The sequence below is a fragment of the Gadus morhua genome, chromosome 18, assembly GCF_902167405.1.
Source record: "Gadus morhua chromosome 18, gadMor3.0, whole genome shotgun sequence".
Taxonomy (NCBI): domain Eukaryota; kingdom Metazoa; phylum Chordata; class Actinopteri; order Gadiformes; family Gadidae; genus Gadus; species Gadus morhua.
Genome location: NC_044065.1, coordinates 13,369,792 through 13,394,123, shown reverse-complemented (window position 1 = coordinate 13,394,123; position 24,332 = coordinate 13,369,792). Strand labels below are relative to the sequence as shown.

Genomic DNA, 24,332 nt, shown 5'->3' with positions numbered 1-24,332 from the left:
TCTGTGAGTATATATTTATATATATATATATTTCTGAATATCAAATTTCAAGCACGTTGAAACGTAGCTTTCTCTCGGTCCGTTCCAGTAAAAGGGGGTCTTCAAGGTGACAAATGGTTATCGGAGAGCATCCTAATGTAACGCTACCTGATACGGGGTCCCACATTGACAGCCCCCCTCCCCCCTCTCCCCCACTCCTCCCCCCCCGCCGGAGGGCGCAGGGGGAGGCAGGCCAGGCTGGGTGATGCATGCGTCCGGCCTGAGGGCTGACATTTTAACATTCATCTCCCCGTCGCCCCCCCCGCCCCCCGCCGCCCTCCGGGGAGTGCGGACGACGGGAGACATGACTCATACCGCTCACACGTCGTCTGACTCTTTGTAACTTTTGGTCCATTCACTGAAAATGAGCTTCCAAGAGGACGCCGCTGTGCAGTGGGGGGTCAACGCCTCGCTGGCTCTAGCGGTTGAAGAGAGAGAGAGAGAGAGTGTGTGTGTGTACCTGGATGGATGTGTGTTTGCATACCTGGGTGTGTATGTGTGTGTGTGTGTGTGTGTGTGCGTACCTGGATGTGTGTTTGTGTTATTGCCTGGGTAGTTGGTTGTCTGTGTGTGTGTCTTTCAATGTACCGTGTGCATGTTTGTGTGTGTACCTTGCTAGGTGCGTGTGTACCTGGGTGCATTGGGGGCCACAAATGCAAATGCTCTGTCACCAGTTTTCTGATTCCCCCATTTCCGTTCCATGTGGAGGTCCCAAAGCTGTCGGGCCTTTTGGTTTTCCCCGGCACCAAACACCCTTTCTTACTATTCTTCCCTCGTGCTCCTCCAGGAACGCTGATGATCCTGAAGTCGGCGTGCAGCTACAACGCCAGCTACATCGACCGCCTCATCTCCGTCTTCATGCGCTCCCTGCAGAAGATGGTGCGGGAACACCTGAGCCTGCAGCAGGCTAACCCCGGGACGGCCGAGACTAGCACAGGTACGGTACCAGGTGAAAGAGAGGGCTGATGATCATATAGGACGTACTGTTTTAGGTACCAGACTCTCAGTCCAGTACAGTTACGGTACCAGGTGAAAGAGAGGGCTGATGCTCGTAGACGACCTACTGTTCTAGTTAACAGTCGGAGCAGACTCTCAGACCAGCACACTCTCTGAACAGCACTGGTATCATGCAGGTCCAGGTTTATTAGAAATACGAGAATCGATGGCAACGCAGGTATGCATACAATGGACGCCTAGATCATTATAGGAGTGTAACAGGTAAATGTTCAAGAGACTGAACACCCTCACAGATCACTCTAAGGTTTCTCGGTTCAACAGAGGCCGTGAAAGCTCTGCGATGTGTGCAAAAAAAACACAACTAGCTGGAATTGTACTTGTGAAATGCGGAAGGCGTACACATGAAAACCCAGAGATCTTGGGTGGCTGTGCTCACATAAAAAGGTAGCAACCAATCTGAGCAGTCTTGGGAGAAAAACTCAGAAGGACATTGATGCGGGTGAACACAATTGCACACTTACACAGTGTGACCCCTTCTGGGCTATCTCAAGGCCCAGATCTCCTGTGTGTCCCAGTGCTGGGGCCGTACCGGGCCCACCGCTGACCTTTCTGCATCAATAGGCTCAGCTGTGTTTCTCTGAATGGTGCTATCACTCAGGAGGGATCAAACTCCAGAGAGCCTGGTTTCACTGGGAATGTACCTGGGGTCCGGTTCCAATGGCTGTATTGGGACCAAGGTGTCTCTGTGGAATACGATGACAGATACACTGCTTCAGAAAGACCAGGAGAAGACAGGGGTTTGAAGAGTCATGGATTTCTGTTTGGATGGCACGATAGCTTAGAAAAGGATTCTGTGTCTGCTGGACAAGGGACAGGAGAGCATAGGCATGTTAGGTTGAATTACAGTTAAGGTAACATTAATGTTCTGTGTTTCGTTCATTTCGATCCTGGTTTAAACAGTGAACGCTTCAGTTCCACGCCTCAGATGTTCCTGCCGACATGTCCGGTCGGTGTCCCGTTAAAGATAGCAGCCAGGGAACCCATTCGTTTTTTAGTCCCTCAGACAGGCTGGTAATGGCCGAAAGATGCTATCCAGTCCTTAAGCAGACCTCTAATTACTTTATCGGAGAAAACACAGCCATTTAACCCTCCGCTGCAAACAATTACAGTCACTCTACAGTCCAAAGAGTGCCTGCCCTGCATGGGTCTTGGAAAAGTCTCGCAGTATCTCATTACCCGAACATTTAATTTCACAGCTTTACGTTGTTTGGGGTTTTATTGACTGTCACAGTTTCAGGATTTAAGTCATGCGTTGGATCTCATGTGGTTAACACTTGGTTCTACCAAAATTAAATCTGAACAAAACATAACTGGGCCCAAACCGTTGTAGGGCTGCCACTAACAATAACAAATGTTATCTAAACACACAATTTTTCTCCCCCCAAAAAAATAGATTTGATACATTGAGATCTTAGTGCAAGAGATGGCAAAAGGAGAAAAACGAATATATCAGCGTTGCTAAATATGTAATACAATAAAGTAAGGTATAGTTATGTTTCTTTCAAACCTTTAATTATGTTGATCCGTTATTCAAGAGTTATTTGTATGTATGACAATTTAAGCCAAAAAATAAGTATTTCTGTACAGACTTATTTTGAAGATAATATCTGAAATTATATAATTCGATAAGGTATGCCCAAGAAACTTATTTTGAAGATAAACATAAGCAAAACGTCAGTCAACCAAGAATAAGACCATATTCTACGCTCAACAAGTTATTATCAAAACTCATTCATTGAAGAGTCTAAAATAGCAGGCAAACAAGGGATAATGACTTTAATAACGAGCGCAATGTAGCAGCCGCAGTAGCAAAAGCTCTCCCGTCTAATAATACAGCTAATTTGTCTCTTACATATGAACAGACTACGCTTATTAAGGCCCGATCGCACAGAACCCCGTCTTCTCTTCCCTTGAGGAGTAGAGATTTTTTTGTGGCCAGGGCCCAAAGATAAGCATCAAGAGAAGGCATGCCGGTCCAGGTCTGCCCTACCGTAGGAATACAATGAAATGGTGGGCAGCCCGTTCTGGAAGATTGCTGTGTGATCGGCCCAGTGCGTTTGCCATTTCTGGCGGTCCAACTTTCAATATTGCAGAAATGCTGTTCTGAATTACAGTAGACATTTTTTTTGACATTGTTGTCGACCAATTCAAAGTATTCCCATAATTTTGAAGCTATTTACACCCAACTGCTCTGGTGGCAGACTGCTGACGCCGAAATGTATTTTAGGAGTCTGTAGATGTTTCACAGGAAAGGACAAAGGATGCTAGCCAAAAGCAACTGACTGACCAATCACGCAGTGATATTGAAGTAACACATTTACCGTAACCAAATACAATTGTCATGGTTAAAATAATCCTGTAATAAATATCAACGTTGACGCATTGTCAGCGTAGGAAGTGACCAATCACAGCAGCCCTACTTGCCATTGTTTGTCAAACTTCCATTTTATGATCAGCCTTTTTTTTCACGACCTCCCTTGCGCTCTTGTACCCATAGTGACCAGTGAGCTGGTCATGCTGAGCCTGGACCTGGTGAAGACGCGGCTGTCCGTCATGAACATGGAGATGAGGAAAAACTTCATCCAGGTCATCCTCACGTCGCTCATCGAGAAGTCCGACGCCAAGATCCTGCGGGCGGTGGTGAAGATCGTGGAGGAGTGGGTGAAGAACAACTCCCCCATGGCCGCCAACCAGGTGGGCCGCATGTCTGGCTGTTCATGGGTTGTGTTCTTTCTCTTTTAACCCGTGAATCCATCCAGAAGAACATCTCTTGCTAGCGCTGTGATTGATGCAAGCAACTTTGACTGATTTCCCCCCTATCGGTGTATCACTCAAACATGTGATTAACCAAACAATTTGAGCATTGAATCGCTTTCTCTCTCGCTCTCTCGCTCTCTCGCTCTCGGTTTTGCTCTCGCTCTTGCTCTCTTGCTCTCTCACACTCTCTCTCGCTCGCTCTCTTATATTTATACCAAATCTTTTGATGTTTTTTATATTAAACCCATGCAAGAGCAGTATTCCTCCGATATGAGGTTAAGGGTTCAGAACATGGCTTGTGGGGACGGGTTGCAAGTGACTTCATTATAGTTCTCTAGAAACTTCAGTCCTCTGCCAATATTCTAACTTTTAGGCGTAATGGGGGATATTTGGAGTGTGTTGCTTGTTATGGGGAGTACCTCACTAGGCTCAGGTCTCAGGGTGTTGCCAAAGGGCCGAGGCACGGTTTGGGTAATCATGTTGTAGATCATATTTCCGTGGATTATATGACTTCTCTGTAGGTGTTCTCAGAAAAGTGAATATGATCGATCGAAAAAAAATGTTTTTAATAAAACCCATCCGTGAGCATCATTAAATAAAACCAACTCATTCCCCAGATGTGTGTGTAGTTTGAATAAGCAGGCGTAAGCCGCTGTCAATCACGCGTAATGGGGATTGTCAGTGTCGGAAAATGCATTTGAATACTGAGTTTGTGTATTTTAGAAAATAAGGAACGCGTTCATCCGCATCTCCCAGCCCGCACTGCACTTTCCTCATCGCCACGGAAACCAATCACCCACACGTTTTCTTCTAAACCCACACACACCCGTATCTCTGACCGAGCTGCACCGCGACCCCTGACCTCGCCCTATGACCCACCGTGTTGACGTCTCTCCATCCTGCCCCTCCAGATGCCCAACCTGCGGGAGAAGTCGATCCTGCTGGTGAAGATGATGACCTACATCGAGAAGCGCTTCCCGGACGACCTTGAGCTAAACGCCCAGTTCCTGGACCTCGTTAATTACGTCTACAGGTAATTGTGGCCATTACTCATCAACGGGGTCGATGTGGCCGCCGCCGCCGCCATGACGAACGTCTTCAGGCAGATGGAGGGGGGAGGGGGGGGGGGGGGGGGTGAAATTAAATAAATAAGCGGGGCTAGTGGAGGAAAACGGGGTACATCATGCTTACCAAAGAGGACTAATTCGAGGCGCTTCACTGCGGGGCTACGAGACGGAAGCTTAATAGAATCCCTGACAAGGTTACGGACTGGGCTCGACCGGGCAGCGGCGGTCGGACGCAGCGCTGTAATGTCGTCCGCCGAGACCGCCCCGCTCGTCGGGTCGGCTGTTTGTTTACGTCTGTTGCAGCGGCAGAGGGCCTTGAAAGCCCGGCTCCACCAAGGCAAAATGAATAAGATATATACGCGGCTTCCTTGTTTAATTCTGAGAAGGGTCTGGGTAGCAGGAGGAAGGTAAACACAGAAAATAGAGAGAGGGTGAAGATCGGATGGTTGATGGCCGGTTCTCCCTCTCCACTGGACGAGGGAGGATGAGTAAGAAGAACCTCGTCGGCGTAGCACGGGTGGAGCAGGGTGGATATGAGGGTGGAGGTGGGTCGGCAGTGGGACGGCACCGTGTCAGCAGGTGTTGGGACCCTTCGAGGGGGAGAGCCAGAGAGCAGAGACCCTATCCCCCGGCTGCGGGCTATTCGTCATCTCTGTCCCTCTCGCTTCCCCACTCCCCCGTTCCCACTCCGTGTGTGTGTGTGTGTGTGTGTGTGTCATTCACTGCCCCCTCATTCCTACTCTCCGTCACACTGGGTCTCTTTCAACCCGACTCGATCTCTTTCATTCTCATGCCCCTCTCTTTCCCATGCTTTAACAGGCTCACATTCTCTTTTGTGTGAATGGTAAATGGACTGCATCTCAAAGCGCTTTACAACAAGGGTCTAACATTCGTCCATTCATGCACACGATCATACACCGGCTGAGTGTCAACCGTCTAAGGGAACACCCAGCTCGGTCGGGGATCGAACCAGCGACCTTTCGGTTGCTATACGACCTACCGCTCTACCCCCTGAGCCAATGCCACCACATGTGTTTCTTCTACTCAATTCCCTTTGTCTTGACACACACACACGCAAGCGCGCGCGCGCGTGCATGCGCGCGCGCGCACACACACACACACACACTTTATCTGTCCGAACCGGGTCCGATGTCTAAAACTAAATTGACACAAGCTGCAACGGTGATGGATGTGGAATAATAACGAAAATCCATTGTTTCCATGGCAGAGCAATGTGTCTGACGAAGTGTCAAAGGCTAGCCTCTGCGTTGTCCCCCCTCCCTTCTCCTCGGTCTCGTTACCTGAACGGCCCCCGCAAGGCCTGTTCAATAGAGTCCTAAGAAGATGTTAATGCCAAGGTATTTTAATGCAAGGCTGTCAGCGCTCTTGGTGCCATTAGATCCCGGCAGCCTTTGCATAGCCGAGCGCAATTAATATCCAGCTGGAGCCATGATCCCCAGCTCTGTTATCCCCCGGCGCTGCGTCTTGCGCGGGGAAATGCTAGAAACAATTCAATTATTTACTATAAATGTTATTCCAAAGCCACTTACGGGGAATTGCAGTCCATTGCACGTGTGCACTGCGACTTGATTTTTTTATTTTTAGGTTTAGGATTTCCTTTTAAATATAATTATGTACACACTCAAACTTTGCCGTGTCGGAAGAACCGCATTGTAAGGAACGACCCTGCTTCATCGTGTGTGTTTTTAGAAACACCCATTTTTTTTATGTTGCGTTACATATTTAGTTTTCCCTCTTTTTTTGATTGTATTCCCAATTATTATTCATTTTCTCCCCCCAGGGATGAGAGCCTCTCAGGAAGTGACATCACGTCCAAGCTGGAGCCGGCCTTCCTGTCGGGCCTGCGCTGCCCCCAGGCCCTCATCCGGGCCAAGTTCTTCGAGGTGTTCGACTCGTCCATGAAGCGGCGCGTCTACGAGCGGCTGCTCTACATCTGCTGCTCCCAGAACTGGGAGGCCATGGGCAGCCACTTCTGGATCAAGCAGTGCACCGAGGTGGGGGCCCGCCCTGCAGCCGTCTGCTGGTTCGCCGGTGGACCGGCCCATTCTGTCTGCTTAGAGGAGGGGTGTTCTCTACCCAAAGAGGACTGACCCCTCTACCCCAAGGACTGAACCCTCCCCGCTCCTTAATCACATGTATCTAACAGTAGCTGTCATATCGCTTTTGTATGTCGTATTTAGCTTTCTATTTTATAAAAATTGAGAATGGAAAAATGAATAGAAAACCAATTAAGGATAATAATGGGATTCTGTCATAAAGTTACACTTCACATTTTATGAAGTCAATAAACGGCAAAAGATTATAGAAGACGCATGATTGAGAGAGGTTTGAAAGCAGCGTTAGGTTATAAAGCAGTGATACAATGTTGTATATTACCCTTTTTTTATTTCATATTTAACTGAAAAATCTCTTACGCCTGTATGTCTGTCTGTTGCCGAGTTACTATGAGTACGTATATCCGGCTGTCTTTCTGACTGCGTGCGTCTGTCCGTCCCCAGCTCCTGCTGGCGGTGTGCGAGCGTAACACCATCATCGGCACCAGCTGCCAGGGCTCCATGCTGCCGTCCATCACCAACGTCATCAACCTGGCCGACAGCCATGACCGCGCCGCCTTCGCCATGGCGACGCACGTCAAGCAGGAGCCCCGCGAGCGGGAGAACAGCGAGACCAAGGAGGAGGTGGGTGCGAGGAGGAGGAGGAGGAGGAGGAAGAGGGCGAGGGCGAGGGCCTTGCACATGTCCACGCACACGCATCTATGGAGACATAACGCATATAATGTCTGGGTGCAGCAGTGGGACTTAATGCGTACACACACACACACACACACACACACACACACACACACACACACACACACACACACACACACACACACACACACACACACACACACACACACACACACACACACACACACACACACAGTAGGCGGGAAAAGGGCACAGTTATTTGTGTATTGCCCTTTCTCAAGTGTGTAACAGAGGATGTTGTAAAAAAAAATGGTATATTAAACTTGATGATCATATTGTTGTGGATACCATTGATCCAAGTTGTAGTGTTTTATTCAGTGTTTCATTAAAGACTGAACCACAGTTTTCAGGAAGTAATTATGTAGTAAAGTTCCGCCTTAAGCAAGACTTTCCATTCAAAAAACCAAAAGGTGAATGATTAACATCACAGTGGAGTTTGAAGCTCTTCTAATGTACCTCTGCTGAAATGCAGGATAATGTGCTGCCGCTGATTTATTAGCCAAATATGCAGAGTCATTACAAAGACAAACAAAGCTTTACCTTGAAACTAAACGAGAAGTGTAACTTTCTGGGTTGTAAATCAAACGGTGGATGTTTGCACTTTCTCGGACCTCCTCCTCCGACGTGCCCTTTCAGAACAGCGTGCGTGCACAACAGGGACATGTCATGGCTAGTGCCATCATTAAGGATCTGTTGTTTTCGCCCCTGCACCCCCTGCGACACCTACTGCTCCTTCTCCGTGTTCTCTCCTGTCTCCTCATCTTATCCCTTATCCCCTTTTCTTGCCCTGTGCATCTCACTCCTACTCCTCCACCTCCTCCGCCCCCCTCCTATTTACACATCCTTAACACTCCTCCTTCTCCTCCTTCTCCTCCACCACGCCCTTGCTCTACTCCTTCTCCTCACGCCTCCTCTTCCTCTCACGTCCTCACTCCTCACACATCTCTCCTACTAACACCTCTCTCCTCTTCCTCTCTCCTACTCACACCTCTCATGTTCTCTCTCCTACTTACACCTCTCTTCTTCCCCCCCCCCTCCTCCTCCTCCTCTCTCTTACTCAACCCTCTCCTGCCTCTCTCTCCTACTCATGCATCTCTTATTTTTCTCCTGCTCTCTCCTCCTCCTCACACCTCTCTCCAACTCAACCGTCTCCTGCTCCTTCTCTCTCCTCCCCACACCTCACTCTCCTCCTCCTTCTCCTCTCTCCTACTCAACCCTCTCCTGCTCCTCCTTCTCTCTCCTACTCAACCCTCTCCTCCTCCTTCTTCCCTCTCCTCCTCCTCCTCCTCCTCTCTCCTACCCAACGCTCTCCTGCTCCTCCTTCTCACGCCTCCCTCCTCCTGCTCCTCCCCCCAGGACGTGGAGATCGACATTGAGCTGGCGCCCGGCGACCAGACCGCCCTCCCCAAGACCAAGGAGCAGGCGGAGCGGGACGCCGGGAACCAGCTGCACATGCTCACCAACCGCCACGACAAGTTCCTGGACTCGCTGCGGGAGGTCAAGGTAACCATGGAGACGCACGCACGCCGGGACGGAGACTCGCACGCGCACGCACGCAAGCACGCACTTGTGTTTTTAAACGACCAGCTTGATTTTTTCTTTTTCCAATTTATATTGAAATTGCTATTTACCCTCGTTTAAAATACAAAGGAAAAGCATTAACCCGACGCCTTTTCATCAAAGCAAATGTCAACATCTCTCCGTTCAGTCTTGTCTTAGTGGGTCGTGACATTCATATTTTAAAATGATGATTTTTTTTTTAATGAAATGGTGAGGCTTAATAATTAATCACTAATTTTAAACAGCTTCGCCGGCCTTTAATGGCCAAATTTGGTCTGTTGGAGCACCAATGCTGTAGCCTGGTTCTACCAGACTCTCGTACTTCACTTCATTTCATTTAATTTGTACAGAGAGTCTGGACCTAATCAATTGACAAACGTTAACTCACTTGAAGGCGGGTGTCTGTTGAAGTTTAAAATGTTTGGATCTGCCCAGTGCCACTCTGGATCTGCCATAACCAATCGCTAACGTTTGGTTGTGACGTATGTCATGCGCCGGGAATCACGCGCAGGTTGTACACAAACCAAACACCTTGCGCGTCTGCACGAAAATGTCCGTCAACAACAGCTGCAGGTTTTGTTCGTCGAATTTAATTTAGCAGGGAAAAATTGCACATTGTAAATCAACTACCGACCTACAACAACAACTCAAACTGGCGTACGACTTTATCGTCATTGTTCTCAGACACGCCCTCTGTTCGCTGATTGGTGGCCGCTGTGGCGGCACCAGAAAACCAAATTTCATACAGCAGGTCCAGACCTAGTACTGAAGGGAAATTCAAATTGAGCGGAAGTACTTAGGCGGGCGGAGCCAGGCTAACACTGCTGTCCAATCAGGCTTATATAAATTAATTCATACACTCATGTATACTTTTATACATGGGTGTATAAAGTTGTTTTATTGACTTATATTGTTCCGACTGATCTTTGATATCTGATCTCTATTGAATTTATGTGTGTGTGTGTGTGTGTGTGTGTGTGTGTGTGTGTGTGTGTGTGTGTGTGTGTGTGTGTGTGTGTGTGTGTGTGTGTGTGTGTGTGTGTGTGTGTGTGTGTGTGTGTCCAGACGGGGGCCCTCCTGAATGCCCTGGTCCAGCTCTGTCACATCTCCACCCCCCTGGCAGAGAAGACCTGGGTGCAGCTCTTCCCTCGTCTCTGGAAGATCCTCTCCGACCGGCAGCAGCACGTGAGTTCTGACCCGCCATCGTCCCCCCCCCCCCCCATGTCACCCGGTCTCCCCTCGTGACCGGGCCGGCGCTGAAACCCTGCGCCCTACACCCAGGGAACCTTGTTCTCTGCAGGCGGGCCGTGCGTATGAACAGATGGGCTTCTACAGACAGACGTGTCTGATTGGAAGCGAATGAATTGGAATGGGCTCATATGGTTTGGGCTCACAAGTATTCAGGCGTCATGTTTGAGTGCGATAGTAACACCTTGGTTAGCGGTGAAGTGCAGCGATAATTACCCAAACAAAATAAGTCTCTGTGACCTTGCCCGTCTGGTAGAAGGGCTCGCAAATGTGTCGACAGACGGCCCTCATTTGTGGTAGGTTTGCCGATTCTATGGCTGAAGGTCCCTTTTTGTCATGCAGAGTGCGTAGTGCATCGTAGGTTTCGGAGAGGTTCACGGTGTCTGGTCCTCTCTGAAGCCCGTCTACGCCGTCTTCCACTTCCTGTGTGAACATGGGAGAGGTTAGGGTGTTCCCCTCCAAGCCCTTCCCCAGTGTCCCAGCCTGCCTCTGGGCATGCTTGAGAAGGGAGCATACCCGCGGCCCCCTAGCTTCTCTCTCACGACCCGCGCTGGGAACTCATCGCTTCCCAGCTGCAGCGTACCGGTTACGAGGTTCAGCCCACGGCTGGGCCTCCTGGAGCGAGACCTCCTCCGGCCTGCTCCTTAACGACAGGAAGTGTCCCTCTGTGTCGAGGAAAAATGATAGCGATTGGCAGTGACTGAGCCGCCAGCCAGGAGCATATCCGTATGTCTCGGCGCGGCCGGGTCGCCTACGAGCGCGTGACAGAAGGTCACCCGGACAGACGGGTCAGCAGGCAGTGGCCAGCGAGAGCCATCGCTGGCCCGTGTCTCTGATCAGTCAACCCAGGGCCACCGCCACGCTCCCCGACACGGACGGCTGGCTCCGGGATGACCTGTCTGGTCCGGGGGTGTGTGTGTGTGTGGGGGGGGGAACTTCTGAGGATCTGGCAGCTGGCAGAAGCACACTTGCCTCAAAAAGAGGTGATAGAATCAGCTCCACAGATGGACTCGCGGACAAAGTGAGACGCAATCCGAGGCGAGCGCCGGTAAACACATGCCCGCCCACACACACACACGTACACACACGGAGACAATTGGGCACGGGGATAGATTCACTTGCACACACACACACACACACTTCATCCACCTACACTACCTCCGCGGGACAGTCATACAGCGGCTTGTTACTTACCTCCGTGGTCAGTAGTGATTGACACAACACACCCAACCACACACGCACACACAAATAGCTCCAACGTGTCTTCTTGGTGATGTGGAGCACGAAGACGACAGTTAACCGTGACCTTGGCGATCCCACTGCTGGCAAAGGGAAGGCGCTATTCCGCTTAATGAGGACAGATTCGTTTATGCTAAATATGGAAAGGAGAGAGAGAGAGAGAGAGAGAGAGAGAGAGAGAGAGAGAGAGAGAGAGAGAGAGAGAGAGAGAGAGAGAGAGAGAGAGAGAGAGAGAGAGAGAGAGAGAGAGAGAGAGAGAGAGAGAGAGAGAGAGAGAGAGAGAGAGAGAGAGAGAGAGAGAGAGAGAGAGAGAGAGAGAGAGAGAGGCCTGTAATGAGTTTAATGAACCAGATGCCTGGAGTATTTAGAGAGTCGTTGAAAGCCTTTGATTTGAAGTGATTGAGCTACACCAACTACACCTCCGAAATAGGCCCTGGAAATAGAAAAACGCCAAACCATGTTGTTTTCAACCCCGCGCTCCGCAGCGGCGTGGAAAGTGCGGAGCGTGCTCGCGTGTGCGCTGGCGGCTTAACACAGCGGTGTTATTCCGCACGCTGAGCCTTCCCGCCTCATATTACTTTAATTGATTGGGTAAATGGAGTGGTTTATCTAGCTTGATGAGCTTAGCCGTCAGCACATCCTTCAATTATGGACCCGGAATCGAATGCTAATTTACCTTTCATTTTGAACGGGATGACACGCGCAATCTTTCAACTCCATTTCCAAGGAATGGGGGGGGGGGGCATTAATGTCCACCATCGCCTGTCAAACTGCCGGGGAACCAATCACTCCCACCAACGGTTCGTCTGTGTGTTTTGAAGTTTAAAAACGTTGGCACGGAATATCGATAGTTCTTGTTCTCGTCGTCGATGCTTCCCTTTGAAGCACAGGTTTGCAGGAGAAGCACTCTTTGTATAAAGTTGGACCGCTTGAACCAACTAGTCATAGTGAGTTCATCAAGTCCCTGTGCTTCATAGGCATTCTCTCTCTCTCTCTCTCTCTCTCTCTCTCCAATGCCCTGTCCTTAGACTCACAAAAGTCGATCAAAAACAAAAGTTGTAACAAAAGTTTCTTCCGCTCCCCTGTCCTCCGTCCAGACGCTGTCGGGCGAGATGAGCCCCTTCCTGTGCAGCGGCAGCCACCAGGCACAGCGTGACTGCCAGCCCTCCGCCCTCAACTGCTTCGTGGAGGCCATGTCCCAGTGCGTGCCGCCCATCCCCATCCGGCCGTGCGTGCTCAAGTACCTGGGCAAGACCCACAACCTGTGGCTGCGCTCCACCATCATGCTGGAGCAGCAGGCCTTCGAGAAGGGCCTCAGCCTGCACGGCAAGCCCAAGCAGAGCACCGAGTTCTACGAGCAGGAGAGCATCAGCCCGCCCCAGCAGGTAAGGGCAGGTAGACCCGCACCAGGTGTGGTACAGGTGGGGTACACCCCACCGATTAGGGCAGGAGTGTACCAATGAGTTTGTAATCTAGAGGCCAGGTCACGGCGGTTGCATTCCGAGATGTCTCGAGGCGTTTGAGTGCCTCGATCGGCCCATCCGTCGTGTAGAAGGTTTTGGATTGGGTCGAAGAGTGTTTGTTATTGATTAACTGCCGCCAGGCAAGACGCAAACACAAGAGTTGGGCGGTATCATTTGATGGCCGCACAGTGTGGTTTTACCGGTCGTTGGAATTCGATGTCTCTCGCCTTGGTTTCCGTCTTGGCGCCAGAGTTTAGGGCTCTGGCGCTCAGAAAAGTGAGCGTAGCGATTTGATCGCATTTAGTAAGTGAGGCAACGCTTTACTGCACGGCCATTTACAAGGCAAACGGGGAGCGGTCGGAGCGACTACCAAGGGATTTGGAAAGATTTGGAAATAAAATGAGTGCATGATCTTTGTGACAGCCCATGATATAGATGCACATTCCACATTCAAAATAAGAGCGTGCGGCCGTCCGCCAGTGAAGTGTTGGTGATTATTGGGACCTCTGATGTATCCTCCCGTCTCCTTCTGCCCACCAGGAGATCCTGGACTCCCTGGCGGAGCTCTACTCCCTGCTGCAGGAGGAGGACATGTGGGCGGGCCTGTGGCAGAAGAGGTGCAAGTTCCCCGAGACGGCCACCGCCATCGCCTACGAGCAACATGGCTTCTTCGAACAAGTGAGGACACGTCTCCTCCGTCTCTATTTTTGTGCTGTTTGTTTGATCTTAGCGCAGCGTCTGGGGTTACTCAAACAGTGTCTGAAAGCTTGAGGACCCGTTCTTAAGCGTTACCTTGTTAAATGATTCTCTTTGCTACAGTATATTGTGCTCTCATTGTGCGGTCTGTTTGTAGTCAGTGACATTGCTTACTAATGATTCCGCAAACCCCTTCCGTGGGGTAGTGTTTGTAAAACATGTATGCTGATAAGATCAGAGCAGGCAGTCTTTGACCTCAAAGGTGCTGCTTCTGGAGAGACGTGCTGCTAAACTTACTGTGTTCCCCAGGCACAAGAGAGCTACGAGAAGGCGACCGACAAGGCCCGCAAGGAGCATGAGCGCAACAGCGTGTCCCCCGCCATCTTCCCCGAGTACCAGCTCTGTGAGGACCACTGGATCCGGTAGGCCAGGAGGCGGGCCCCGCTTTTATTAGGATGATTATTACTGCTGGTTTCTTTTACGACTTCCACTAAAACATTTTATTGTGTAATTGGCCCTTTTGCCGCCCCGTCGCTCTTAACTGGACCAGTGAGGAATTTTAATACAAACGAAAGGAAATTATCATCAAGTGTGTGTGTGAGTTATGAAATAAGCAGATCGCCAAATAAAACTAAAAAACGACAGCGTCTACGGAGATGGCAAAGGAAACAGTGCTGGGTGCTCTGGGCGTGACCACAGCTCCCCAGCCTCATGGCCCTGGTGTCCCCCTCTCCCCCTGTCCCCTCCAGCTGCTCCAAGGAGCTGAACCAGTGGGAGCCACTGACGGAGTACGGCCAGTCCAAAGGACACTCCAACCCCTACCTGGTGCTGGAGTGTGCCTGGAGGGTCTCCAACTGGGCCGCCATGAAGGAGGCCCTGGTGCAGGTGAGGACGCGCTCGCCACGGCGCCGGGGCCGCACGGCGGGAAACGCGTCCCGACGCAAGCTGCTATGATTGTTGCGGCGCTGTCGGAATTAGGCGCGTCCGCACACTCAGGCACGCGTGCATGCGCGCATGCGCGTGCACACTCATGTGCACAATTACGCACACTCACTTACACACACACACACACCCCTATGTGGAGGCTCTCTCAAATCAGCTCCTGATAAACCAGCCTCCTTGAAAAACACTTAGCAGTAACTTTCAATTTCTTATACCCATTTTTATTTTGTTACCAGCGTTCAGTGCTGGGCGGCGTGTATATATATATATATATATATATATATATATATATATATATATATATAACGTCCAACCTTCAATCAGAGCGACGCAACCTAACTAGATATAGCCCCCCTTTTCCCATCAGCGAGGTGGGCAGCCAGAGCGAGCGGCCGTGGAGTCTGTGTTCAGGCTCTTTGGATCCTCTAATTTATTGGCGTCATGTTTTCTAAAACAAAGTGTAGGCGGGCCTTGAGAGTGTGATAGTACCTGACACACAACAAATACTCCTGCGCTGCTCTTTCAAGGAGACTTGGAACCAATCCATTGAGCCGCTTCGTCCTAAAGGTGACACCTAATTAAATTGTCTGGATGGCCAGCGCACGCTCACGTACACCCTTTCACCGCCTCCCCTTTCCTTCACCCGCCCCTCTCCCGCCTCACCCTCCCTCATGGTTAATGTGTCTCCTTTTCTTCTTTTGCCCTTTGTTTATCCCTTAATTTCCTCTTTCCCCTTTTTGTTTGTGAAGTATTTCATGGCCCATCTTCTCCCTCTTTCCTCTGTTGTGCTCACTCTCTCTGTTCACTCACCCCCCCCCCCCGCCCACCAACTCAATCTCTCTCTACCCTCTACATTTCCTTCCCCTCTCTCTCACTCTCTCTGCCAACCCTTAATCTCTGTCTGTCTGTCTCCCTCCCCCTCTCTCTCAACCTCCCCCCTCTCTCCCCCCTCTCTCGCTCTCTTTCCCCACCCCCTTCTCGGCCCCCTCTGCTCCCTCCTCTCCCTCTCTCCCCCTCAGCGGCGTTGCTCAGGGCCTGAGCTGCTAATATTTACGGCAGCTGTGTGTGTGAATAATTACTCGGGCATCTGCTGCTAGATGATTTGTTTTATGTGCAGAAGAAGACAGCCGCCCTCCGTCGCCACCGCAGACTCCGCCACATCAGCGGCAAGGCGATGCAGTCGCTCGCCCGCCCTGCCTCCCTCGCTCTCCCTGCCTCCCTCGCTCACCCTTCCTCCCGCCTCTCAGGCAAAGTCCAAATGTCCCCACTTTCAATTAACGCCGGCCCTTGATAAGGGCGGCCCTGACTGGGGGATATTCATCACACGTTGCCCTGATAAGTGCGCCTTGACCGATTGTTGTAATTTCCTCCACTGGGGAGAGAGATGGTGAGGGAGAGAGGGAGGGAGAGAGAGAGAGAGCTCGTGCACGTCATGAGCACAGACATTCACTCACAGACATTCACTCACAGACATTCTCACCTATTCCACTATTTCCTCCTGTTAAGGCATGCCGATCGTTTTTCCTTCCTCCGTTGTTTCCTTTATGTTTGTTCACTGAAATAAACTCTCGCTCCAGCACGCACGCTGATACTAAACACTCACGCTCGCTGCTATGGGTTAACCATACGAGCCATCACTTCACCCAGCCTTCTTTTGTCTGCTAATTGAGCTGGTTCATACACCATCACACGCACACACCCACCTGTATTTACATCTCTTACACACACACACACACACACACACACACACACACACACACACACACACACACACACACACACACACACACACACACACACACACACACACCATGCGACTTCTCACACCCGATCATTGTTTACACTTTCTCTATTTGACACGGAATTAATCGATCTTACTCGGAGAACAGGTACACGGGCGAGGCGCTGTCACACCCTCCCACACACGGAGCCAATCCGCCGCGGGCTGTTGTGCGCCGCGGCTCGGTTAACACACTCGGCGCTTTAATCAATGGCGATGGCCTTTTCCCTTCTCGTCAGACGAGACATGTTGATTATTCATTAACACAAAAGTCCTGTAGGATGAATGGAGGGAGGAGGCGGTGTTTGGCCAGAGTCGTCCCTTTTGTGCGAGAAGGTGCGACCGCGTTCTGGATCCTCCCCCCGCTCTCTTGACGGACGATTTCGCTTAATTGAACTGTACGGATCCGGTCGCGGCCGGTTTCCGTGTGGCTTCCTATCCGACGGGGGTTTTCTTTTGTCCCCGGTTCGTGTTTGATGTTGTCTTTTCAGTGTCACTGCTTTTGAAAATGTTCCTTTTACAAGGAACATTTTCAGGCGCACTGGGATTCAAACCTAGATCCAGAGAAAAACATTAACGTGTGTGTCTGTGCGTCTGTGTGTGATCAGGTGGAGCTGAGCTGTCCCAAGGAGATGGCGTGGAAGGTGAACATGCACCGCGGCTACCTGGCCATCTGCCACCCGGAGGAGCAGCAGCTCACCTACATCGAGAGGCTGGTGGAGATGGCCTCCAGCCTGGCCATCCGGGAGTGGAGGCGGCTGCCGCATATCGTCTCCCACGTGCACACACCCCTGCTGCAGGTACGAACGCACGCCGCACTCATGCACGCACGGAAGTCTCTCTGTCTCCCTCTCTGTCTCTATCCCTCCCTCTCTCTCTCTCTCTCTCTCTCTCTGTCTCTCTCTCTCTCTTTCTCTCTCTCTCTGTCTCTGTCTCTCCGTCCCTCACACCTCTAACTAGTTGTCGAGAATTTTGCAAGTAACAAGCACATTTTTGTATTTTTACGCCAAACACCTGCACACACTTGACACTTGAATATCTTTCTATTGGACACACGTATACACTCACAACACACACACTCTCCTCTGCAGTGTGTGGCCTGAATGTTAACCCAAAGTTAGATGTGTTGTTGTTGGCATTAAGTAGGGCAAAACATCTTATCTTGGTGAGGGTTTGTTTAAAATATAATGTGCTCATCCGCAAATATAAATATATCTGTATTATGTTTTGAAGAAATACATGAATATGAACCAAAACACAATGCCTGCACTCATATGAGAGACACACACACACACACACACACACACACACACACACACACACACACACACACACACACACACACACACACACACACACACACACACACACACACACACACACACACACACACACACACACACACACAGTCTATTCTAGATCAGGGTTGATGTTGTTACTCTGTAGGGTAAAACCCCTCCTTCTATTTTTGTGAACTCTTGCAAACAGTAGACTCTGGCAAACAATAAACCATAAAGGAGAAAAGACGGCGAAAACTAAAAACAACCACCATGTCTGCCCTCATAGGACACACACACACACATCTCCTTGTTCTACACAGTGGCTGCGTAGTGCGGGAGCTTTGAGAATATAAGAAGTCAGGATGTAAGGAGACTATGAGTAGTTTTGCCTTATTGGAATAAAGCAATTCGAGAGCCGTCTGTCAAGAGATACTTCATCAGTAGCCGCCAGGCATTACGTTGTCAAGGGACGCGATAACCCACTCCATCTTTCAGTCTCTGTCCCTCTCTTTTTCTCAGTCTCTGTCTCTCTTTCTCTTGCTCTGTGTTTCTGTTTCTCTCTAGCTCTCTCGCTCTCTTTGTGTCTCTGTCTCCCTCTCTCTGTTTCTTTGTCCCTGTCTACCTTTCTCTTCTTGAAAATAGGTAATAAGGAGAAAAAGAGGCTTAGAGAAATTAAAACAGAAGAGGACCTAGATGGAAAAAGGGAGAGAAAATGATGAGATGATAATTGAAAAAGAAAACTGATATAGGGAGAGAATTAGCTGGGAAGTGAAGGAGCTGAAGAGAAAGAGGGGAAAAAGAGAGAGAGAGAGCGGGAATGAGGGAGTTAGTTTAGAATGGCTGTAATTACCGCGCTGCCGTCAGATAGCATTTGATTAAATACCTGCGGCAGAATTACATTTACATGATAAATGGGAATGCTTGAATGGAGGTTAGGAATAGGCTATCAGCTGATATTAACAGATAATTGTGAAAAATATTGCATTGCCTAATTTATTTAGTTTAGACGGTGGGGGGTGGGGCAGCCTTCAGCACAGCTATGATTCAGGGGAGTTTATCTTTTAAAAAACGGCTATTGGAATCCGCTGGCGATATTCTTTGTTATCGTGTGTGTGTGTGTGTGTGTGTGTGTGTGTGTGGTGTGAGAGAGAGAGTGTGTGTGTGTGGTGAGAGAGAGTGTGTTAAGTGCATGCTCTATCTAGTGTCTCAGCGCTAGTATAGCTCTAGTGTGTGTGTGCTTGCGTCAGTGAGCATGTGCGTGCTTAGTGTGCTTGTCTTAATGCATGCCTGCTTGCATATGTGCGGTCCAATTATTTATCCTAGCCAAGGGAAAACAAGCTATTTATTCTTCTGCCCAGTGGAGCAGCGTGTTGTAAATCTCCATCCCCGACTCTATATCTCAAACCCACAACTCCTTCAGCCCTGGAAAATGAATAGCTTGGGCTTGGCTGCTGAGAATAACAGTGGTGTTGGGTGGGGGGCGGGGGTGCACAAATCCCTCTTTAAATCAAGCCATCATCGAATCCCGGTGCCCGCCACTGACTGACGGGTCGATCGGATTATCACCCGAGCCATTGATCAGCAGCCACACTATTAATATTGAAGGATGGGCGGCCATAATAGAGTGATTGATTATGCGTTAAAAAAACTAATACTAATACGGCTTTGGCCCGAATCGATGAAGACCTCCTTTGCCACATGAAAGGGACGGAAGGGGCACGGCTTATCATTTTCACATTTTCCTACCTCTCCCTCTCCGTCTTCCCTCTCCCTCCGACAAACTAATCAGCGGTCGAAATAATGCCATCTTTTCTGAGGGAAGGGTGAGGGCGGGGGGGGGGGGGGGGGGGGATTTGTGGCAGAGCCGCGGCCGGTCATTATCGGGCCGTCTCCGGCGGTAAATAGCCGATAAGCCGCTTTGATCCGTCCATTTGGCGTCCACTCTCAGTGCCCCCCCCCCCCCCTCCCCCGGGGTGCGGATGTGTCCGGTGACGTCGCGCTACAGTGGCCTAATGGCTTCTGGGCTGGACCACAGGAGCCATCAGTGGAGCGCGGAGGGAGCCTAATGACCCCACCTCCGCGGCCCCCCGCCATCTCCCTCTAACCTCCCAGGCTCTGTTCATCTCTGTGTCCGTCACTTCCTCCCTCACCGCTTGTTTTCTTTACCCCCCCCCCTCCACTTAGGGTCTTTTATGGCTCATACCACTTCCGTTTTTTTTTGCGTTTTTTTCTTTCTTACGGTCCACCTTTGCACTTCTTTCACTTTAGATTTTTGTTTCTCGGTTTCATTATTTTTCAACCGAGTTTGTGGAATAGCTTCCTCTTTTTTTATCTGTCCCCCATTCCGGCTCTCTCAGAAAGCAACCTCCCCCCCACTTCACTAACACAACCCCCCCCCCCCCCCCCCCCTCCAATGCCGCGCTCTGGCCCATCGCCTAGATTAATACAAAGGGGCTTGATAAGATTCAAGTTTCCTCATGTCAACTGTGCCCAGGCAGTATCTAACCCGCTTCGGATCTGTAGCTTCTTTTGTCTTCCGAGACCTTAACTCCGCTGGAGCCATTTATCCGGCTTTGCTTTTCATTCCCTCCTTGGGGTGTGTGTGTGTGTGTGTGTGTGTGTGTGTGTGTGTTTTATCAACGCCGTCGCCCGACGCACCGTCTCACTTACAGCCTTTCCCGTTGTCTTCCTTTTGCGTTAAAAGTCGCACAAGTTCGGGCGTACCGGTGGCTCACCGGGAGAGCGAGTACCGTACGGGCTCAGTCCTGACCCCAGCGACCCGGGTTTGATTCCTGCCCGTGGTCCTTAGCATCATGTCCTCCCCTCTATCTCCCATATCTTCTCTCTTTCTCACTCTACAATAAAACGTAAAAATGCACAAATAAATTATCGCCCGGAAGCGACCTGGTCTGTGTCTACCCCGGGTCCTAACGTGACCCCCACCACCCCCCCCCGACCCCCACCCCACCTCCACCCAGGCGGCCCAGCAGATCATCGAGCTCCAGGAGGCGGCGCAGATCAACGCGGGCCTGCAGCCGGCCAGCCTGGGCCGCAACACCAGCCTGCACGACATGAAGACGGTGGTGAAGACCTGGAGGAACCGGCTGCCCATCGTGTCCGACGACCTCTCCCACTGGAGCAGCATCTTCATGTGGCGCCAGCATCACTACCAGGGTACGCTCAGCGCCGCTCCCGTTGCATTGTGGGTAGTTAAAGTGCGGCTGTGGCGGAGTATCGGGGTGCCCACCTGATGAGGACGATTAATATTATGTAGAGCTGTCAGTTAAACGCGTTATTAACGGCGTTAACGCAAACCAAATTTAACGGCGTTATTTTTTTTATCGCGCGATTAACGCAATTCTTTTATTAAAAAAAATAAAAAAACTTTTTTTTTCTTTTTTCTTCGGCTCAAAACAAAGAAGCAGTAGCCTGACTGCTATGTTCAAATGACATTTGTTCAAAGCAGTCGTTTAATTGCACTATAGGCTCTCTTTTTGTATCGTCCTGTTTTGATCAGTGTATATGCCAATGTTGTTATCAATAAAAAATCATTTGCACAAGGCAAGCTGATGCACTTCACCATGTTGATAAGAGAATTAAAATGAGAAGAATTATGGGACAAAAAAATCAAGGGATATTTAACATAGAAAAAGAATTTGCGATTAATTAGAGTTAACTATGACATTGATGCGATTAATCACGATTAAATATTTTAATCGCTTGACAGCTCTAATATTATGTGTTGTTGAATTGAGGGCAGAAAACAAATGTATTATCTCTTTATTTTCGTGTCTGTTACACTCTCCTTGTCATATCTCATTTCCCTTTTCTGTACGTCTGTCTCTCTTTCCCCATCTCCCTCTGGTTTATTTACCCCCCCGACCCCACTCTATTTCTTTCAAAGAAACCTTTCCCTAGCCCCTCCCCGGGTGCACACAGAATTACCTTGCGTATTTACGCAGCCTCAAACCCATACACATAGAGTTATGAATTTGCGCCTATATGTGACTGCTTAAAGTCAGACACACACACACTAACATGCACACCACACACACGTACCTCTCTGTTTCTCCCCGTCGCGCAGATTGATGTTTAGATTTCCAGGAGTCCTAGGAAGCGGTCTTCTCTGAAAGGCCACTATGTACCGTGCCCCCCAAGGGTCTCTGTACCTTTTCCAAATGTCAGCTCTCCAAAAAACCCTTGCTTAATTCACTACAGGATACGATATGTATTCGCACTCACTCACCCACACACACACACACACACACACACACACACACACACACACACACACACACACACACACACACACACACTCCCTCCCAAACATACTCTCACGCACACACACACACACACACACACACGCGCACACGCACATGCACATGCACACACAGGCGCTGCGGCTTTTACACCTAGGGTTCTCCGTGGCTCAGCTCTCTCGCCTGCTGTGACTTTGAAAGCGGTTCACAGAGGCAGCCACTGCAGAATTGGAAGTCTGCGGCTGGGCTCCTACTCATGTTCTGCCGCGCCCCAGATATGATGATGATGATGATGATAATAATACAAATATTGCTAATGATCATATGAAAAATAACACCACAGCTGGATTCCTGCAGCAGCCGAGACTAGAACCTGACAAAGTGCGGCTTCCTCCACACGACAGCTGCTTTTCTACGGTTTATAGACGTTGAAGCGAAATTGAAATGTCCAGACGGAAAATCCTCAAGATGAGGCTGGTCCAACCCCACCACCTCCATCTTCCACCTATGTCTGTCTCTACGGGGGTGCCGTGTTTCACTGAGAGAAAAGACGCAATTCTCCGCATTCATTTCCCAGGCGACCGCAGTAGAATACTGCGGATCGGCGGAAACCATTGAATGACTTTCTTTTTTTCTTTTTCTATTTCGCATCTGTAGCCATAGTGACGGCCTATGAGACGAACACGCAGCACGACCCCAACAACAACAACGCCATGCTGGGCGTCCACGCCTCGGCCTCGGCCATCATCCAGTACGGCAAGATCGGACGCAAACAGGTAGGGCGGGAGGGGGGGGATGGTGGTGGGGTCTTTGGGATTCAGATCGGGCCCACTGAAAACATAATTGAAGACGACTTGAGGAACAGTTCCGGCGTATTTTGCTCCATTAAAGATAAATCGTATTGAAGTTTTTTGCATGTGGTTAATGAGCAGATAGGGGCTATTAGGGCTGCTCGATCATAGGAAAAATCGATTATTTTGGCCAATATTGAAGCGATTATTCAAACGATTATTTTTGAGTTTGAAAACATGTTGTATTTATTCAGCATGTCTCTCCCAAAAAAAAAACTTTGTAACTGAGAAGTTTGAAAGAAAATGCACAAAATGGTCAAAAAGAAATTTCTCCAATCTAAAATAATGTACAGATATGTATCAAGCTGCTCTGCCCTTTTTTATAAAACATAAAAATAAAAAATAAAAATTGAAAAAAACGATTGTTAATTTTGTGATCGTTTGACGCTATAATCGAAATCGCGATCAAAATTTGATTAATTGCCCAGCCCTAGGCTATTGTGTCTCAAGTGGGATTTACCAATACAGTAGAGTGGACCATGAGGATTGAACCGGGAACCTTTTTGGTCGAGGACTAAAACATTTTAAACCTGTACTATCGGAATCATTTAATTTGGGCTACTTTGAATCCTTCCTTCTTTAGATTTTTTAAGCGATCCGTTATTGTTTTGGTTTAACACCCACATGGATACCGTTTCTCCCCGCAGGGTCTGGTCAACGTGGCGCTGGACATCCTGAGCCGCATCCACACCATCCCCACCGTGCCCATCGTCGACTGCTTCCAGAAGATCCGCCAGCAGGTCAAGTGTTACCTGCAGCTGGCCGGTGTCATGGGCAAGAACGAGTGCATGCAGGTAAGCCCTCCTCATGTCCTGTACATATGAACTGCACGTCATGCCCAATAGCAGCGCACTAAGTGTGGATCCCGCATCCAGACTCTTACTATAGGATGAGGGTCCACAGCATATATTTTGTATGTGGGTAGCAGTAGCTGAAGGCCTGTTAGGCCGGAGGGAGAGGAACGTTGCTGGTTCTACAGGGGGACAGTTATAGTGGGGAGAGACTTGGAAGAGGGTGTAACTCTGAAATTTGCTCTTAAGCCCGTGGAGCGCCCCTGATTAACAGTGTCAGACCAACGCACCGCAAGCGTTTAAAGTGCCAGTGGTCTCTCTCTCTCTCTCTCTCTCTCTCTCTCTCTCTCTCTCTCTCTCTCTCTCTCTCTCTCTCTCTCTCTCTCTCTCTCTCTCTCTCTCTCTCTCTCTCTCTCTCTCTCTCTCTCTCTCTCTCTCTCTCTCTCTCTCTCTCTCTCTCTCTCAACCCCCCACCCCCCCCCCCCCACCACCATCGTCTGTCACAGCAGTACTTAGGAGACAACTCATCACAGCTTCAGCCTAATGGAAGTTTAGCTTCTTCCAACCCTCTT

The 24,332-nt window shown here is 49.7% G+C and overlaps 1 protein-coding gene across 5 annotated transcripts in view; it reads left to right on the top strand.

The window, feature by feature from the left end:
• Window positions 1–24,332, top strand: part of trrap (transformation/transcription domain-associated protein) — a 102,052-nt gene that overhangs the window by 46,731 nt on the left and 30,989 nt on the right. For all 5 annotated transcript variants that reach the window (XM_030339571.1, XM_030339570.1, XM_030339568.1 and 2 more), the window contains 15 exons: window positions 827–976; window positions 3,554–3,750; window positions 4,725–4,846; window positions 6,682–6,895; window positions 7,400–7,579; window positions 9,008–9,154; window positions 10,277–10,396; window positions 12,796–13,083; window positions 13,702–13,839; window positions 14,167–14,279; window positions 14,607–14,742; window positions 17,188–17,379; window positions 20,838–21,033; window positions 22,776–22,894; window positions 23,617–23,763. In XM_030339571.1, the coding sequence (XP_030195431.1) occupies window positions 827–976; window positions 3,554–3,750; window positions 4,725–4,846; window positions 6,682–6,895; window positions 7,400–7,579; window positions 9,008–9,154; window positions 10,277–10,396; window positions 12,796–13,083; window positions 13,702–13,839; window positions 14,167–14,279; window positions 14,607–14,742; window positions 17,188–17,379; window positions 20,838–21,033; window positions 22,776–22,894; window positions 23,617–23,763 (2,459 nt within the window). The remainder of the gene's footprint in view (window positions 1–826; window positions 977–3,553; window positions 3,751–4,724; window positions 4,847–6,681; window positions 6,896–7,399; window positions 7,580–9,007; window positions 9,155–10,276; window positions 10,397–12,795; window positions 13,084–13,701; window positions 13,840–14,166; window positions 14,280–14,606; window positions 14,743–17,187; window positions 17,380–20,837; window positions 21,034–22,775; window positions 22,895–23,616; window positions 23,764–24,332) is intronic.